The following is a 19775-nucleotide window of genomic DNA, read 5'->3' as shown; positions in this document are numbered from 1 at the left end:
ACTGTCGGTATGATTAACCAGGCTTACGGGGAGTCAGCCATGTCCAGAAACATGATCTTTCGGTGGCACAAGATGTTCGTGGAGGGCAGAGAAGAGGTCGACGACGAGTCTTCGAGAGGTTCCCGATGATTTCACGTTCCCGATGGTACACTTATTTTCCGGACGAACCCTGTATTTTCCAGGGGGTGGTTTTTCTATTTGGGGCATAATTAGATAAGATATGACACTTTTATAACTTTGTATAACATCCTCCTACATTATTGAAATAAACTATGCTATTCTCCATGCCTGTGCACACAACATAAGTGCTTACCAATAAAATTTCATAGTTTTTTAATTCAGCGCACCCATCCCAACGCATCAAAACAACCATTCAGGTATGGGTAGAGGAGACACCAAAAATTCACCCCTGCAGCTTGATACTCAATATTATCGACATATGTCAACCTTTGTGCAGACAAAATGAAACACAGCCATGCAGAATTACTATTTATTATCAATGGCCACGGTTTCACTTCTGCCTGGCATCATCATGGTGTCCTGATGTCAACACCTGATGGTGCCACACAGCGGTGAAACTATGGTCATAGAGAATAAATATTAATTGTGACACTGCTGTTTTAATTTCTGTATGATGAAAAGATTCCACCAATTAATACCTAAAAAAGCTTTATGTATGAGTCTACCTGTTGATAAAGGAGTTTTTGATAGAACTTGATTCTAAGAACTGAAACACATTTAGGATGTATCTCACACAAAAGTAAATATCACAGCATAACAAATTAAACCAAAAACAAATCCAAATGTAAAGTATTGAATTTTCTGCCTTCATTCATCTCACCCAGCTTGTCTTATCTTTCTTGTCTATACCTCCCTAACCTAAGATTCCTCCCTTATATCACAGTGTTTGCTAACATTCGATTTCCACTGAATATACCCTGCATTTTTTTAATTTCTCCCAGCATCTTTTTCTCTTCTCTTCCCTTGACTATTACTTCTTTTATTCTAATTTCTGTCCATTTAATTTTCATCAGTCTCCCCATCCCCACAGTTGGAAATCTTCCATTCAGTGCTTTTCCTCTTGTAGTAATGACCAACATTCAAAGCCTTAGTAATCAACTTAATATAAATGTTTTCAAAAATCTTATCCCTACATCTTTATTTAAGGTCCGAGCATCAACTCTCTCTGCTTTGTAAAAGCTTGACCATACAAAATTCTTTTTTTTATTTATTTAAGAATCTATCGTTGCAATTAGGTAATTGTCCTGGTGGCAACGGTCAAATCTGATAAATGATCACTCTTACAGTGAACATACATGCAATAGAAAAACAGATAGGAGACAAAATATTCTTACATATAACGACACTTCCACATCACATGCAAACAAACTTCCATATCGTATACAAAATGCCATCCACATCACATGCAAACAATATTTTAATAAGTAAAATAGTATAATAATCACAGATCAAGGAAATTTTTTAACCAGTGGCTGTATTGCACTTATTCTTAAAACTCCTAAAATTGGTTGGAAAGGGTTCAAACAGACCTCCAGGCAGCTGATTCCAGTCAACAATAGTTCTGATTAAAAAATAACATTTTTTCTGATTTGTTTTTTGTGTTCTTATTTTTATTTTAAAACTGTGGTCGTTTTTTTCCCTTGAAGTTTGGTTTTTCTATCTCTTTCCATAAATCTTCTCATGCTTCATCATATTTAACAATCCTATACATTACGCCTAACCTACTCCTTTTTCTTCTATTTTTCAAACTCTCCCATTTCAGTATATCCAACATTTCTGTGACTCCTTTGATATCTAACTTCTTTGTCAATCTTCATCTAAAACATTTCCTTAATTGTTGAGCTGTTCCAATAACTCTAGTCTATGCACTCCAACTTCAATGATTATCTTAGCCTGCATATATCTTGAGAATCCCATTTGCTTCATTTCTTATGTATTATTATCATCATGACTCTGATACTTATGCATTTATTGTTATTCCTTGGCTGATTAGCTAACTAAAGCATGACACCCAGAAATCTGATTTGCTTGATCATTTACCAACATAATGCTTTTATTCCTATCTCCAACCTTTCCCATACTTCCATAACCATTTCCTCCTCACGCATGTTAAAAAGCACGGGAATTAAGTTACAACACTGCCTCCCCCCCCCCCTGCCTTTTGCTTCCCATCCCGAATCTTCATCTGACTTTTGGAACCTGACTCAATTACAGATTTCAGATGAGTCAGCCATCACTTCAATTTGATTCTATCTTGTGCAATGCAGTCATTAATTGGGCTCAGTTCACTTGGTCACATACCCTCTTAAAATCCAAAGAAACATTAAAAGACATCTTTTTTATATTATTTATTGCATTCTATCACTGTCTCTATTACAGATGTGGTACCAAATTTCTTCCTCTTAGTAATCATTTGCCTTCTTCTTCAGCCTTCTGTTGATGATTCTTATCGGGTATGAAATCAAATGCATTGCTTTTCATTTTGGTGGGAAGGGATGATGTTTATCAAACAAAGTATTCTTGGCAAATTCTACCCTCATAAATAACTACAAGTGAGCACATGCAAACTACTCCTCCCACATTTTTCTATACCATTAGTTACTTCTGCAGGGATTTTTTATATATCCCGAAAGCTTTGTTCAATTTTGAATCTCTATCAATGTCAAGTATTTTTATCAATCCCTTCTATGTGTTATTTTCAATTTCCCTCAATCTATTCAGCTTCAATTTTTATTTTTCCTGTTATACCTCTGATAATGGGTGCAGATTTTTCTTTCTGACTTCCAGGCACTACCATATCTCTCCTTTAGAGGGAATACATTTCTATTATTCTGAAAGTTCTCCATATTCTTTTGCTACCCTGTCCACCACTCCACTTACCCTGATACTTTCTTACCTATGTTTATTATTCCGCTCCTTTAAATCCATGTTTAAGTTTTCCATTTCCTATTCTTGTACATCTATCTCATATCTTTTGTAACCTGTGGCTTCTTTAATCTTTTCCTTTCTATTATTTACATTTCTTCATTTTCAGCACTGCTTATCTTTGATTTAAGAAATTCCTACGTTTTATCTGCTGTTTTCATCACCTGGTGCTCTTTGCCTCAGCTGAATAATATTTTGTAATCATCATTCCAACAATCCTCATTCCCCTATCTTTGCATCATACTCTGCATTACCCTAATATATCTGTATTAATCTCTTATATATCTTCTATCTCAATATAACTCTTTACAAGGATTTCATGTACTGATGACCTCATAATCCCCTGCTTACTCGGTACCTCATCAGCTCCTGTAGATTGAGCTTCGTAGTTTTCTGAATTCAGCACTGTTTGTGCTTAATACTTATGGGATGAATAATGGAAGTGGCTTCCTATTGCTCTCATAAGAAATGTTAATGTGACAGCATCACTTTAAATGACCATCCCATTAGGGTGGGTTGCCTTTGCAGCCATCAAGCTCAGAAACTGACTTTGTTTGAACTGCCACTTTTGTGTTTTATGGCTCCAAATCTTCTATCTATATGGCTTGGTTGTGTTTCCAGAAGCTATCATATCTGCCTGCTATGATCTTAGCTCTTTGAGTCATCCAAATAATCTATTGTATTCTCCATATTGAGACTGTTGTCCATGAAAAGGTACTTGGTATTTCTTGTAGAAGTGTTTAGTGGCAGACATGTGCTTCTCATTGATAAAATCATGTTATTTCCAATGCTAGAGAAGGAAAGGGTTTTTAGTCCATTAATAATACCTCATTCTTTCCTTAGGTAATCATCTTGGCCAACAACAATATTGATACAATATTCCTTGATTGGAGGCAAGAATTTCGCCACCTGAGGTATTTAGACCTGCGCAAAAATAAGCTCAAATATCTTACTTATGAAGACCAAATGTTCTCATCTATAATAATTGAAGAGAATCAGGAGCATCCATATCCTTGCGATCACCACTTAACTGTAGATCTACGAGAAAATTTAATACAGGGAGTTGAAATACCAGTTACCATGGTAGGAATGTTAATATACTGTAACTTGCACGAGTTCTAATATTTCCATCATTGGGTGATAATAGATTTTTTAATTTTCAGCAGAGAATTGTTTCACCAAAGAATGAACTGGATGGTCTTAACAGACATGTCAGCATTTTATTGGAAAACAATCCCTTTGTTTGCGGTTGTGAAATTATCGATTTCCTGAGACTTCTGAATAGGGAAATTGTTCTGACCAGTGAGAAGAGCAGAGTGGATGGACTCGATTGGATATTGCCTGCCAAGTTGATTGCCGGGGGCCTTAAATGCTGGTAAATTAGGATTTTATAAATGAATGATGTGGTTTCTCAAGTCATTGATCAGGTAGGTGCTGACAGCCTTCCCATAGAAATAATCTCAACAAATGATGAATGAAGACACTGCTTTTCCACGTATAATATTTTCAATGCGACCCAGGTTTCGTCACAGCTTAAAACCTGAAGAAGATGAAACCTAGGTTGTAATAAAAATTCTTTATTCAGAGAAGCAAAGAGTCTTCTTTTATTATGAAGGATTTCCATTATGTTATACCTGAAACTGTTTAATTCATTTAATCTCCATGAAATTGATAATCATTTATGGATTTTTCTGAGAATTTTTCTTCAAGGTACCATGTGCATTGCCATCTTTCAAATTTTTAAAATGATTGATTATATAAAGCATATATTCAATGAAGCCAACATTTTTAGGTAGCAAATATATCAATTGAACCAGAAAAGATTCAAGAGAGATGGAAAGAATACATAAAGGGCCCATATGGTAAAGATATTAATCCAGTAAGCTTAATCGTAAAAAATGTGTTGTAGATGGGGATAGCTTAGGACCAGGTATACTTCTTTATTAGGTATAATAGGTATTTAGGTTGTTGAAATCAAGTAAGGCCTTGGAGATAGATAACATCCCCATGGAACTTCTTCAGGGTTTAGGAAAATGTGGAAGAAACAGTTTTCATAGGCTTGTTTGTAGTACTTATGAGGGAGGAATTAGGTGGAAAGATCTTGTTAGATAAGTGCAGGTTCTGATCCAAAAAAGGGAAACACCACCATATGTGAGGAATGTGAAACAATAAGTTTGATTTGGAATGCAGCTAAAGTGGTTGTCAAGATTATCAATGAGAGGATGGAGAGCAGGGCAAATGATGACTTAGGCATGGATCAATTTGGGTACAGGAAGGGCAGAGGCACACATGATGCCATTGCAGTAATGAGTTAACTAATAGAGAGGAATATAGATTACAATCAGGATACTTTAGTCTATTTCATAGATTTTGAGAAGGGCTAATGACTGTATCATTGAAAATAGGAGTAGATGGGAGAGATAGGAGACTGATTTGTAATCTGTAAATTTCTGAGATTATACAGTTGTGAAAGGTGGAAAGAGGGTTGGACTGGGTAGTGTTAGGAGGAGAGGGGTTATGAAAGTGTGTTAGGAAAAGATTAGTGAATTATTTGATATGATCATGATTTTGTACAATGTTGGAACATAGTCATTGAAACAAGATGATAGGCATAGATTGAAGGGTTTTGAAATGTGTGTATGGAGAAGGATAGAAAATATGAACTGGATAGAAAAGAAAACCAATGAAGAAGTGCTAGTCAGGAGGCATGATTGTCAGGAGATGTCCAAAGGCCATAGGGAAAGTGGGTGTGGAGGATTTTGATTAGCAATGGAATGCTGAAGACTGTTTAAGGGGAGGACATCAAGCAAGCAAGGAAGAGGCAGGAATAGAATAGGCATTTTGGAGGGAATGAAATATGCAAAATCGAAGGATTTTTTGAAGTGTTGAGAATCAGGTTATTTTTCCTTAGGAGAGGCATAGACCTCCATTTAGCCTGTTTCCATTCAAAAGCTATCTATCAATTTGATTAATTGATAGTCTGCCAATAGGATCCTGATTTGCCACCTCATGGGTTGTTATTACATGTCCTAGGATAACCCCAAACCACCAATGTGAACATGAAAACCAATATCCCAGAACCTATGACCTTTAGGTTATCAGAAGTGCCAGTATATGTTTTTCAATAATTACTATTTAATCATTATTGCCATTAAACCATGTAATCCACCATCTCTTGATATTAATGCAGCATTTTTTTGCTTACAGGGAGCCTTTATCCATCAGAGGGAAATTAATAAATTCACCGGGCATGTGGTTGCACCATATTTTTCCAGTCATAGGTATTTGTTCGGGACACACAGTTTGAGGTAGCGCATCTAGCCTGAGGGTACCTGGAGCCCCATGGAGTGTAATGAAATATCAATCCCAACAAAATTTCAGCAGCCGTCAATGTTGAGCATATCACATACATAGTCTATGAAGTGCTTGTATGGGAAAAAATACATCTTCCTCAGCAGATTTATCTGTGACCATTGCTCTCTTCTGTGTTCATAGTGAGTTGGCGCCTAACACTTTAGTTGTCCTGTGCCTCGGAGACAGTGTATGTATATGTTATGGTGATGGAATTGTGAAGAATAAAAACAATTAAAAAAATTGTAATTGACTTGAAAGGAAAACAGAATTTGCATCTACTGCTCTGTGTTTGAGAAAATATTGTTGAGCATTCATTGAATCACCCACTGTAAACTATTAAGCCTATTTTGGGGCAAGAGCAAGTGTGGCATCCTAACAAAATTTGGAAGGACATTGAAAAAAAAGATTAAGCATTATTCCTGGCTATTAGGTGTAATTAATTTTTAAGATTCATCGGCAAAGGTAGTAAAATACCTGACTAAATTTGTAATTTTATCTAACCATAGAGTAACCTAAATGTTCCTATATATACCAGTATTGCCCCTGAGTGGCAATATCAGTGATGGCACCACATGCTTGTCATTATGCAACCCTTTACCTGTTAACTTCAGTCACTTATACCATATGACCATTCCTTAATCCTAAATTGAACTGGACTGTCATCCTCCCATTTATTGTTTCACCTAACTATGCATTCCAATCCCCATCATTATTTGGCGTTACTTATCCTACACATTCATATTTTTTTTTATCTAGTTGATCACTTAAACATTGTATTTTTTCCTCTGGCGATAACGTTTTGGTTTGTATTCCTGGATTTTCCCTAGATTGATTGTTTCTGCTTTAATTTCTACTAGCAGAGTTTTATTACTCATTGGCTATATGTTCAATACCCTCCTCTCCAATTTCATACTCAGTATTTTGGCTACCTAGTGTAGAATATACTCCCTCCCTTTCATAATTAATCTGAAGCTATTGTTTTTTAATTATTGCCACTCCCTCTCAATCTGATCTCACACAAACTTAATTCATCTATCCTTCCTTTCTCTATTTCCTTTTTTTTTGTTATCAAGTTTCCCTTTCTCAACATTGTCTTAACATTCCAAGTCGGTCATTATGAGGGTTTTGGCCCATTTTGTTTTCTCCTGAAAGTATTTACTTTCGCACTCACTTCTTCCATCTCAATACCTTTCCTGAAGCACTTGTTGTGCTACCATCACTGTTATTAATTAAAAATCAATATTTACTGCTTGAGTAATTTCATGTTGTACATGAAAATAATTCTGGGTATATATATTCAGTGGGTTAGCATTGATAATTGTGGTGTCTTACAAGAGGCAGAATATCATTCATAAAAAGTTTGTATAATTTTCTTTTATATCTATTTCAGGTTATTTTACTTTAAAATATGAGATATTTTTTTAACAATATTTGACATATTCTGAAATTGCAAGATTAAGATAGGTAGCTGACTTTTATCAAGACAGCACAAAATCGATTTATTAACAGACCAAGGTTTTGACTAATTACACATTTTATTTGTTTCCAGGAGTCCTAACCTCTCCCGCCCCAAATATATATTGGTCAATTTCTCTGCTGGTTCTCCCTTGCCTTTAACTTGCATCAGTATTGCTAGTGAAGAATTATTTCCTTGTCTTACAATTGGCTGTAATGAACCTAAACCTGGGTCGATCAATTAAAATATTTATGTGAATATTCTACCCAAGAGTTTCTTTCCTTTTATGAGATTAATGAAACTCCACAATCAATTGCTGAAAGTATCCAGTAGATATTCATATTAACATAGAGATTTCCATAAGAGGCTTATTAAGTCTTCTAAATTATTTTGAGGTTGCTTTTATATGTTGAATTAATTATTATTATTATGAATACATTGTGCACTTTTGTGAACTATATCAATTTGTGTAATATTTATTGTGGGACAAAATTATTTGCATTTCGATTTTAAATGGAATGCCGTTTGTTGATTGAAATAAATTTCATTTGATCACAAGATGTCAAAATTTTAGTAAAATATTAGTAATCACCAAAAAGTGATTACTGTAAAAATCAGTCAAAGATTAACTTTATATTCTAGTGCCTCATTCAATTACTTTTTTATTATAGTTAATGAAACAGAAGTTTAGTAATCATATACTTCATTACTACTAGAAAAGGAAGTTCAATTTCTCCCACACAAAAATTTCAAAATAATTTTTCAAACGAAAATTCTTTGTCATGTGAACATAACTCTTGCAACTCAATCAAATAGATTGAACAATGTGCAATTTTACTTTTATGTAGGTATTAATTAACATCATAGGATGGCATATTCTATATAAAAATAATACTTGTAACGATATAAGTTAAAATAAAACTGAGATTCAATTGCATGCTACATATTAGGAATAACCACAGTTGTCAAGCCAAGGTTAGCTTGTGAGAGGGGAGGTATTGAGAGAAGAGGGAGTGGTTGAGCCAATAATGAGGCCAACGGCATGCAGATTTCCCACATTAGGACCCAGTTCAATTCCCTATATCGTCTATAGTTTCCCAGGATGATCTGGTCCTTGAAAAATTACCAAACTTGGGTGAAACTTGAATTGAACCTTGGCCCCCTGGTCAGCAGACCAACTGGACTACTTGCTGAAACTTTTAAAAGCAAGTTCTTTCCGCGTGGGATTACCTAGGTGGGTGGCTGTATTTTATTTTTAAGTCAAATTTAAGTTAACAAAATAAACACGACAGTTCCATTTTTGTTCATGTAAGGATTTCACGTACATATATGGATCATAATTTTTATTAGATTAGAAAGAAAACATATAGTAATATCGAATAATATTGAAGTAGCATTTTTAAATAATTTGGATCATTTTTCCCCAATAATTAATTACACAGAACAATATTATGATTTAAATGACGCCATTATTCCCCAGTTTTAAATTGATGTGGATGGCAGCATTGTTCGCCTGTACTTAGGCAGCATTGTGTAATGGAATCGGGATAACGTCATATAGTCGTAAAGTAGGATTAAATTTTGAGTTAAGAATTTTACAATTTGTTATTATTTGGAATTAATAATGCCGCGGATTTTCGGCTAGTCGGAACGGAGTGACGAATTTGGCTTTGTATATCGATGGCTGTATTACAGAGAAGTTTATTGAGGTTTAGGTTTCACCTTCTAGAATTTCGCAACTTAAATTCCAGTTGTACTCCTCTTCTTTTCCAAGAATTTATTTCAGTCCGGCGTGAGTATAATTTATTTCAACGTACATTAATGTCCTTATTGATGCTTGTGATTGAAGATATCAATTTTTTAAAATAAAACTACTCTTTCTTGTGTCTTGCAAATCACACTTACTGCATATTTTTACGATCGAAATATTACACACAGTTAGTATAACTTCCCAAATTCCAGGGTAAAATAACATCTCGATTATTTGTTTGTTTCCTTCCAATTCTTTTTAATGATGGATGACTGTAACGAGGCCTTTCAAACTTTTTGTTGCATACTTGGAAGACCTCTGGGAGAAGGTTTTTAATTTTATAATAATTACCCCGATAAAACAAATGAGGAAGTACTAGAAATGTTGGGGGAGTATAGGCGATCGTTGGGAGAAATAATGAGGCAGAAAAATTTGATAAAAATCATATTGATCAGGAGTGGGATGTTTAAGACTGATATGATGGTCAATATATGATATGAGTCAGGAGTAAGAGACAGGAATAGGATAAGGATGTTGGACGGAATGAAAGGATGTAGGAAGTTTTCAGAGATGAAGAGGAGACTGATGTGGAGTAGAATGTTGGGTTTTGTTATTTAGGAAAATAAAATATTTATTTGGTAGTTTTGTCCATCCAAAACCTGCCTTAACCGGTAGATTAACTAATAATCACCGTTACATCTAAAATGAGCCAAAGCCAAGGCCATAGGTCTCTGGGTGTCTCTTTTACTACCGTTTCAACTGTGTCAGTCATAAATTTGAAAAGACCTTGTCGTGATATATAGGATATAGCTATACCGTAAAATCCAGAATATAGCTAATTTGTTGTTGAGTCATGAGGGAAACACTGATGTCTCACATTTCGGTCGTCAACTGATTTTCTTTCTGCGGGATATTCAGACTGAACGAAATTTGATAAGATATTTCACCGTAGCTCAAGGAACGTGTTCACTTTCCGGGCTTATTCTTCGTGTATTATCATCAAGGGGAGTCCCCTCGCTAATGAGACCTTCCCCGACGGAAGCTTGAAGTGACTTCCATTTTTATATATTTCCTGATTTTCTCGTGCAGAAAGATTTCGGTGCAGGTCGTCTTGGTCTCCACGGAAAGGATTTACTGTGTTACCTCGAGTATCGTCAGAACCTTCCTTGAGCGCCGAGCAGTAAGTTTCAACTTTGAGGAGCTAGTAGGTAACAAAACGCTAGCGGCGGAGATTAATATTTGGTTCAACCTGTCCGGACATGATCATGGATAATTATTCCTAAGAATAGACTCCAAGTCATCTCGTTCTCTGGCAATCCTTTTGTTCCTTCATGGTTCCTTGCGCCGATGTGTTCCATTACCCGCGACTCGTTGTTTATCCTTCCACCGCAATTCTTCCTCTTGATGATTCTCCCCTTCAGTTCTGATCGAACCTCTATGGACCCACTTTTGTCTTGCCCATCACAGGATCTCCCTTCATTCGATTGAAGTGAATGCCCACGCTTCGATGTAGGTACCAAGTTCTTCCTATCTATTAATAAATTCCGATTTTATAAGCGTCATTTTCCTCCACCTCCACTCATCCTTTGCTTCTAATCGATTATCTTCTCTACTGCCCCTTTATACACGTCTCACATCCTAGTATATTAGTAAACTCCTTGCACAGAGCAAGATGAAAGATTTTTGGCGCTAGGAATAAAGCAACATTGAATGGCCAGTTGAAGCTAATCACCTTCTTTCCTAAAAAGCTTTGTTCAAAACTGGCTCTAGCCAGATAAGAGTAATTCGTTCCTTCTGGTGACGTCGGCAAGTTCCGTCCTCTTGTCGGAGGAATATTTTACATGAGAAGAAACAGTAATTGGAAGTTACTAAGCAAAAGTTACTTCGGCGATCCTCTTCTCTGGCTAATGTGGTGCGGAGTTCCACGAAAATAATTTTACTATTGATATAAAAATGTCATTTTTCAATTTTAGTCGTCGATCAAATCGTGCTTTGCTCACTCGGTCAAGTCAAATAATCATTCAAAACATTGCTTTGGCGTACATTAGGCGAGCACTGTTCCGTCTCCTCTAAATCCGACGCTGCCTTACATGAGTATTTTATAAATCGCTTCCAGTGTAGATTATTTATACGAGAAGAGCAATTGGAGGGGTGGGCAGGGTCAAAGGCTCCCCGAACTTCAATGTCCGACTTCTCGAAGATCCGAGAGAACCGTTGATTTTCAACATTCAAGACCAAGTCAGAGTGACGAGGATGATTTCAGTGTCATCTCCAATGCCGTTTCACGCGAATACTCATGCCAATCCTCTCAAACTTCAAAAACATCAAACACGAATACGATTTTAGTTTGACAGAAAATGACGCTCCTTTGCCGAACGACTTACTTTGATGAGGGGTTAGGCGTGCACTTCAAAAATCGAATACAAATAATAATATCTGGTGAAATCTGGGTAAAATATAATACTTATACATACATATGAATACTGCATTTCACAGAAAATTATAATCCAATATATTTTCACCGGGGGATGAGCCTGCACAAACTGAAGTTCCCTGTTATTTGCGACTCCAGTTAATTGTAATTTTTATATAGAACTATTGAGAATGTTTAGCGTTTATCTGACTAAAAGGTTATGTAAACTTGTAGACTAAGATGACGCAGCAGATCGGGAAATGCACAAGTATAATTGACTCCTTAACTTTTTCTTATGTACATTCACTCTTTACCTTGTAGCTGCATCGAAAGAGCTACGCGAGGATATGATTTTTAATCATTAAGTTAAAATACACTGACTTTGATGCGATTTATCTATTATAATTAATTGAGTATTGTAGCCCTGTATTCCATATATTATTTTATTCTGATTATGTAATGGGAATAGGATTTTTAACGGATATTAAACTTATTTAAACTAAGATTACTGTAGCGACATACCCTACAATTACCTTCCTTTAACTATTTAAATTCAGTGCAGCTCTAACAGAAAAATTGTCTTCAGTCGAATGACGCTAAATTGTCGGTGAGGAATACTTAGCATTTTGATTGTCTCTTTTTTTCTAGTTATTTTATTTCTAGCTCACGACTGATGACAGGATTCACTTGTTCCACTGTTTGCATGACATTAGTTTAATTCTACCCTGCCCTAAAACCGCGACCCATTGGTTGTTTGCTGTAGTAAGTGCATTGATGGTATCTTTTATGGAGAGTTCTCTCCGCTATTCTGCTTACTATATCTATGGCTCCTTTTATGACACTGCGAAAATAGCAAAACCCTGTAACATTCTAGCGTCTTCCTCAAGCCTTACTAGAAATTTATCATCCACATTTTTTACTTCTGGCTGATACTTTTAATTGACGCTAAATTTGAACTTGTTCACCCCCTTCTTCATGCTGGCTAGTGCCAATGTTGGATCTTCTTTCTTCTCTACCTGATATAGCTACCTATATCTACCTGGATGTTGTCCATACATTGTGACAATCTCATTCTAACTCCGTGTAGTGCACTGCCTTTTATATTGGTCTTGAACTTAAATTTGACTCCCGATTTGCACATTAAAGTTCCTTGGTGATAACGACCATCCCCCTATCCTTATTCATTAAATTTAGTTAATCTTTATGTAGAGGGTGTATCATTTTTTTGTCATTATAGTTAGTTCCACTTACTTATTGAGTATTATTGTTTTCTTTGTCAAACGTTTTCTCCTATTATACCATTCGGTTGAGGTTTGTTAATTTTTTATATACTCTTGTCAACGATCATTCTTCGGCTAAGTATAGCGTCTCATAATCCACACTGATCTTCACTTCTCTTTACTCTTTCACTTTCCTCTACTTTCTTCGGTACATTAAATATGGCATACCTCTTTTAGATTCCATTCGTTTACACCAGCGGTAATGTCATGTGATTTCATGAATAATGTATTGATGAAAAATTATTTTTATTGCGCAGAAGTACCTCGCGCATTCGATTGATGAAAATTTGAAATGCGCGCATTTGCTTTTTTAGTTGGCGGAAAAATTTGAAATGAGTACGCTATGAGAATGTCAGTTGTTTCAACCTGATTGTTTTTTACTTTGAAAGAAGGCGAATTCTGATTTGCTTCAGTTATTGGTGGAAAGTGAATTTTTCTACCCCAAGCATTAGTAAATGGGAGACGTTATTAAAGCAACTGTGTTTCGTGCCAAAATTGTTAAATTTATTCAGGATATCTCCATTTATTATCTTTTTGCTTCACTTTGCACAGGAATGGCAACAGGTACACCCGGCAATAAATTTCCCCATGATTTGAAAGGGTTCGGCTACGGATTCAATGAAGGTATAATAACTGAGTCATTTTCTTTAATGCTAAGTGGACATGAGAGCATGAACTAATATTGTTTTGGTTGATTATATTACACTGGGAGAAGTATATAAGGTTTTCCAACTGGATAACCCTGCCATTACTTAATTTAAAAGTCTCCTGTCTTTTCCATGTGCGTTAATAATTCTCTTCGGGATATTTGGACAATTGAGTTCCAAGTTTGTCCCCGCAGTAAAAATGTGACCATTTAGAGCTCTTTTGTTCTATTTTTGTATTTATAATGTTTGATATTTATTTCTCACCTGCTGATTTGATCTTAAGTGTTTCCATAAGCTCCATGCTTTTATAATTTTATTGTACAAATTGATTTTTCATTGGTCTTTTCCTCTGTACCATAAATTGAATCCACATGAATATGTGACTTTCTCTTTCAACACCAACGCATGCATGTCCTTGTTATTAAACTCTCTGTTATATAGAATAGTAGGGGCCTCATTATTTTTTATTTCTACTTAGATCTTACTATTTTGTGATAAAACGATAAAACTTTTCCTATCCATTCCATCTTAGAAATGCTTAAAAGATTGGAAAACACGTTTAACTATTTGAGTTTTTGTTTTTTTTCATATACAGTATTATAATTTTTAACAGTTTAACATGTTAAACATTAAAAGAAAGTTAGAAAAATGCTGATTCGTAGGTAGGTGAAAGAATTGATTTCTATCTGTACTATCATCAGCGTATTGTCAGATGCAATGACAATGCATTTAGGTCTTAATAAACTCTCGGCACTATGTTTTAGCCCTTGGTTTTAATCTGTATTGTTTCCTTCCATCTGCTTGCTCTATCATTTCAAGCATGATATTTGCCGTTACATCCCTTCTGGCATAGAATTTCATATTTTAGTTTCTTAGCACCTATTCTCCATTTGTCTCCCAATCCGCACCCGTTTTGTTGATTTCTTTGAATTAGCTTATAATCCAAGCTTCCTCAGTCCTCATTGACTCTTTAATTACATGTTTTTGTTAATTCACATGGAGGAATATATCATCTTTGTTACTTGTGATCTTTGTTTTCATATTCTCTTTACAAGTGAACTAAACCGTGTTTTTTCATTAAGTTTTAAGCTTAATAATTACAAGTTTCCCTATGTCTCTACAATTTTAAAAATTTTAAAGAAACTGCAAGATAATCTCCATGAGTAGTTTTATTTGTGTAATATGCACACAAGGAAAAGGACTTCCCCAGAAGATGAATCCTCCTTGTCCAAATTCCCTCGTAGGCGAATGAATTTTTCATTGTAAAATTTCTTCCATTTTATAATTTTGTTTAAGAATCGCCAATGGCCTTTTATGAATCCACTAGTATCATTTCCTCATAAGTTTTCGTGTTCCGGCTTATTTCATATTGAATCCACTTTTTATTCTCTTTCTGGCCTCAATAGATTATGAACATAATTGTTATTAGTGCTGGGATCATACACTGGGTGCATTGCATGTTTCATTGTACATGTGTTTGACAAATTTCCATTGGATAATAAAACTCTCTCGCCCCCTGGCATCCACGTTGTATTATTGCTTTTGGTTGATTCGAAGAACCTCACTCCATCCCAGTCCAGTCTTTTGCTTGTGCCAATTGATATCAAATGAATGATCCTCTCCGGCATCATCAGTATCTTCTAGTCATATATTTTCCCATCAGTAGAGGTGCATTGTAGCTGGGTTTTAAGGATGCATTTTTCTTGTTTCCTTATCTGAGAAAATGGTATTGTTGAGTGCTAAACATTATTTTGGCATCATCAAAAATTGCACTTGGATGTGCTAGTTTTGTAATTGGACTTGCTGCCTTTGGTGAATTTCTTCCACTTGTTTTATGGAGGACATTTAAATTTCTGGGTGGTTGGTTGCATGCCCCATTGGTGTGCAAGGAGAGAGGGAAAAATAGGTACTCCTAACCTCGTCTTCCCATTCTGTAGTTTTTTTTTCCTGGCATTTGCGAAAAGTGCTGTGCTGATATGTATTGCACTGGTTTTCTTTTATTTATTCACAGTTGAAAGTTTTCATATTATTTCCACACATGTGTTTTCCAATCCATTTTCTTGTTAAACCTGGTTAAGCTTGTTTTATTTTCCACCATTTTTGTGTATCCTACTCTTTGGGAAGTAGTTACCATGAAATTAATCTTCGCTGACTATTTTTTATGTGTTTCAATAAAATTTGTTCTATAAAAATTATTTTAATGTGATTTGTGTGATGCTTGGATTTTTGCATATTGTAAGTGGTTGCCTCAATTCCATTTTGCAGACGGGCGACTACGAAAACTTGACAAAGTGACGGGGCAGCCCGGGGAGGAAGGATTTGAGTTTCAAGTTTCCAATGATGGTGATTACAATCAAAGGCACTATGAAGCTTTAGGCGATGTAAGTTGTTTGCTGCATGGTTAAAATTTTGATGCTTCAATATTTTCGCTGTACCTGTACTCAATTGTGCATTGAAGTGATTGGCACGCAATTGGCTTTAATGATGTGACATGCATAGCCTGCTAATTATCTAATTTTTCCAAACCTTTGCTCATTTTTGTAAAGAACTATGTTGAAGGAATCCATATTAAGTAAAACTCAACTGCTTCAGACTTCACTTCATATAAGCTTTTAATATTCACATTAAAACAAATAAAATTGTACTTTTCCCCAGATTTTTAGTGCCATGACGCATTTTGCCATTTTACGGCATTGTCAGGCATGGAGACACTTGGAGTTTGGGTGGTTATAATTGAAATTGGAGGTGGTGGTTTATCATGTAGTCTGAATGTGATCGTGGGATGCATGGGTGACCATTTAGGAGACCAGTCAGCAATGGCTGGGGGATGAATGTCGAGGCGGGTTGGATGATGCCACAAGGCGGTAGGGAGAGCAGAGTGGTTGGTAATCAGGGGGGGAGGGGAGGGGGAGTGTTGGGAGGGCAAAGTGTGGAAGGGGGGGTTGCTGTTTTCATAGCATTAATTTTGCTGAGAGTAGTGGGGAAGGGTTGAAAAAATATCTTGTTTGAGTTCAAACATTAATGCTAGGATTGATTCTCAAATGATCGACCCCCGAATTACACGTACCTCCCACTCCACTCCCTACTGCCTCCAGTACAACGTTGTTTTATCCTCCCGCCCACAATCATTCCTCATAATTCCACTCACCCACCCATCACTGGTCTCTTCACTTGTTACCCATGCATCCGCCAGTTATGTCTAAGCTACATTTGTTTTATAATTTGGCTTTCATCTGTGTGATTGGAAGATCACTGTCATAATAATAATAATAATAATCTTTATTTGCCCAGAAGACACTGACACAGTGTAATAGATACATCAGATAAGTGTATAGGACACGTCATATGTACATATAGATGTTAAACAATGATGAAATTCAGAAAAGCATGACACAATAATAATTTTTTGCATAAAATATATTCCATATTCAGTATGGTTATTTTTTCTCCATGAATTCCATTACAGAATAAAACTGTTCTTTCCTTAAAAATGATATTAATTTCTTTTTGAACAGGACTGGATCCTTTACGTACTTAAAATCGTAAGGGAGCCTGTTCAGTGCAAGGAGGCCCATTGATTTAGGCCCCAGGGATGTATTTAAAGTCCTGCAATAAGTTTGATGCAGGTCTCTGCAGGCTCTGGTTTGGTGGCAATGAACGTTGTCATTTGTCATATAATTGGATATATTACTTTTAGCGAAAATGCATACGACATAAATGTAAATACATGGAACAATCAGAATATTTAACCTTTTGAAGAAGGAAAGACAAGGTGCATTGTAGGGAGCATTGCATATTAATCGTATTAAACATTTTTGAGCTTTAAAAATTGAATCAGAATGAGGGGAAGAACCCCAGAACAGAATACTATAGATAATTAAAGAATAAAATTCTCCGTAATAAATTGAAAGTAAGATATCAAGGCTTACAGATTTCCTAATACTTCTAATAAGAAAGCAAATGGAATTTAACCTGCTACGAAGATTGCATATGTGTTCATCCCATGATACATTTTTATTTATAACAACTCCCAAAAACTTGGATCTAGAAATTTGGGGTACAAACGTTCCCCCTAGGTCAATGGCCAATGAAGCAAGGGCTTTATTTTTATTAGAGAAGTATATGAGTCCAGACTTGTCAGGGTTGAGTTTCAGAGAATTTTGTGAACACCATTCACAAAGAAGTTCGGAAACTCTAGCTGCTGTCAAGGTCAAGTTGTTTAACGATGGTGCTGATACAATTACGTTAGTGTCATCAGCATATAAAATTGGCTCGGCTCCTGGACCTGACTGCGGAACTTTTGGTAAGTCATTAATGTAAAGTAAAAATAGGATAGGGCCCAAGACTGAGCCTTGGGGTACACCTAATGTAACTTCTTTACTAGGAGAAGTAAAATTAGTACCGTTCTTTAACAAAATAACCTGTTGGTGCCTTGCGCTGAGGTAAGATTTGATCCAGTTATAAGGGATACCTCTGATGCCATAGTGTCCTAATTTGGACAAGAGTAACTGATGATTAACTAGGTCAAAAGCCTTGGAAAAATCGAAGAATAGTCCCAAGGTTTCAATTCTATTATCAAGATTTGAAAGTATTAGGTTTACGAGGTGATAGGTGGCTGTAGATGTAGATCTGCATTTCCTAAAACCATTCTGTGAGCCAGACAAGAGATTAAAAGATTCAAGAAATGATGTAAGTCGATTATGGAAGACCTTTTCAAATAGTTTCCCTATCTGGTTTAATAAAGATATTGGACGGTAAGAATTCATATCCTGCTCACTACCTTTCCCTTTATAAAGTGGTACAACTTTGGCAATTTTAATGGCATCAGGAAAAACACCAAGTTGTAGGGATTTATTAATTAGGAAGAGTATCTGTTCCTTGATAGAATTAATTGATTTTTTTATCACAATCCCTGGGATACCATCTGTACCAGGACTACTTTTGTTAGGGAATTTTTTAATGATGTTCATCAGTTCCAGTTCAGTACAAGGAAGCAGGTACAATGAATTAGACAGGCTTGGGATTAGAGGATAATTAACAGGAATTGGAGTATTTGTAGTAGTCTGGTGGGACAAGTAGAAGTCATTTAAGTTGGATGCCATTTGAGAGTAATCAGAAATAACATTACCGGTGGAGTCCTGTAATTTGAAATCATGATGATTATTGATAGAACACTTAGCTTCCTTTATAATCTTCGAAATTTCTTTAGATTTGTTATCGGCATTGAGAATTCTACAGTTGTTAAATGTTTTTTTAGCCAGTTGTAACTTTTGACGGTACGTTTTTTTCAGTGTTCTATACTCCAAGCAGTCTATCGAGTTACATTTATTTTTATAAGAGATAGCTAACTCCTTCATTTTTTTCGAGAGGCATCGTATTTCATCGGTGACCCAATGGTTTCTAGTATTTAAGGACAAGTTTCTAGTTTTGTGGGAGACCAATGGAAAACAAATGTCAAAGTAATATTGATATGAAGAATAAAAATACTCAAATGAGTCATTGTAGGATCTGAGTTGGTATAAATCAGACCAATCATGGGACTTCAACATATAATTGAAGATAATAAAGTTTTGCTTTGTAAACTGCCTTTTATATATTTTTTTACAGTGACTAGGAGAAGAAATTAAAATCTTGCATAGAAGAGGATAGTGATCTGATATGTGGGATTTGATTACTCCAGTATTTACTTTTCCCAAATCAATGTTTGTTAAGATATTATCTATAATAGTAGAGGAAAGGCCGTTTACCCTAGTGGGTTCGGTATTAGTAACAAAAATGTTGAAAGAGGTGAGGATATCTAAGAATTCGTGTTTGGCTTTGGAATTACTTGCGAAATCACAATTAAAGCCCCCAGTTATAATTAAATTAGGTTTTGGTATAGCATCATGAATTAGCTCTAATAGTTTAGCAAGTTTGTTAAGAAAAACAC

The 19775-nt window shown here is 35.6% G+C and overlaps 1 protein-coding gene across 2 annotated transcripts in view; it reads left to right on the top strand.

The window, feature by feature from the left end:
- Window positions 1-9316: 9316 nt before the first annotated feature.
- Window positions 9317-19775, top strand: part of LOC139695319 (FAM172 family protein homolog CG10038) — a 51723-nt gene continuing 41264 nt past the window's right edge. The window contains exons 1-3 of one of the 2 annotated variants that reach the window (XM_071594025.1): window positions 9317-9548; window positions 13752-13823; window positions 16112-16227. In XM_071594025.1, coding sequence (XP_071450126.1) covers window positions 9437-9548; window positions 13752-13823; window positions 16112-16227 — 300 coding nt within the window. In that variant the 5' untranslated portion in view covers window positions 9317-9436. Of the gene's footprint in view, window positions 9549-13581; window positions 13651-13751; window positions 13824-16111; window positions 16228-19775 lie in introns of those variants that run through there. The other variant, XM_071594026.1, reaches the window with a different exon arrangement.

This window comes from Hetaerina americana, unplaced genomic scaffold, assembly GCF_022747635.1.
Source record: "Hetaerina americana unplaced genomic scaffold, ioHetAmer1.1.p SCAF_6, whole genome shotgun sequence".
Lineage (NCBI taxonomy): Eukaryota > Metazoa > Arthropoda > Insecta > Odonata > Calopterygidae > Hetaerina > Hetaerina americana.
The sequence above is the reverse complement of the archived record's forward strand: the minus strand, read 5'-3'. Positions and strand labels throughout refer to the sequence as shown.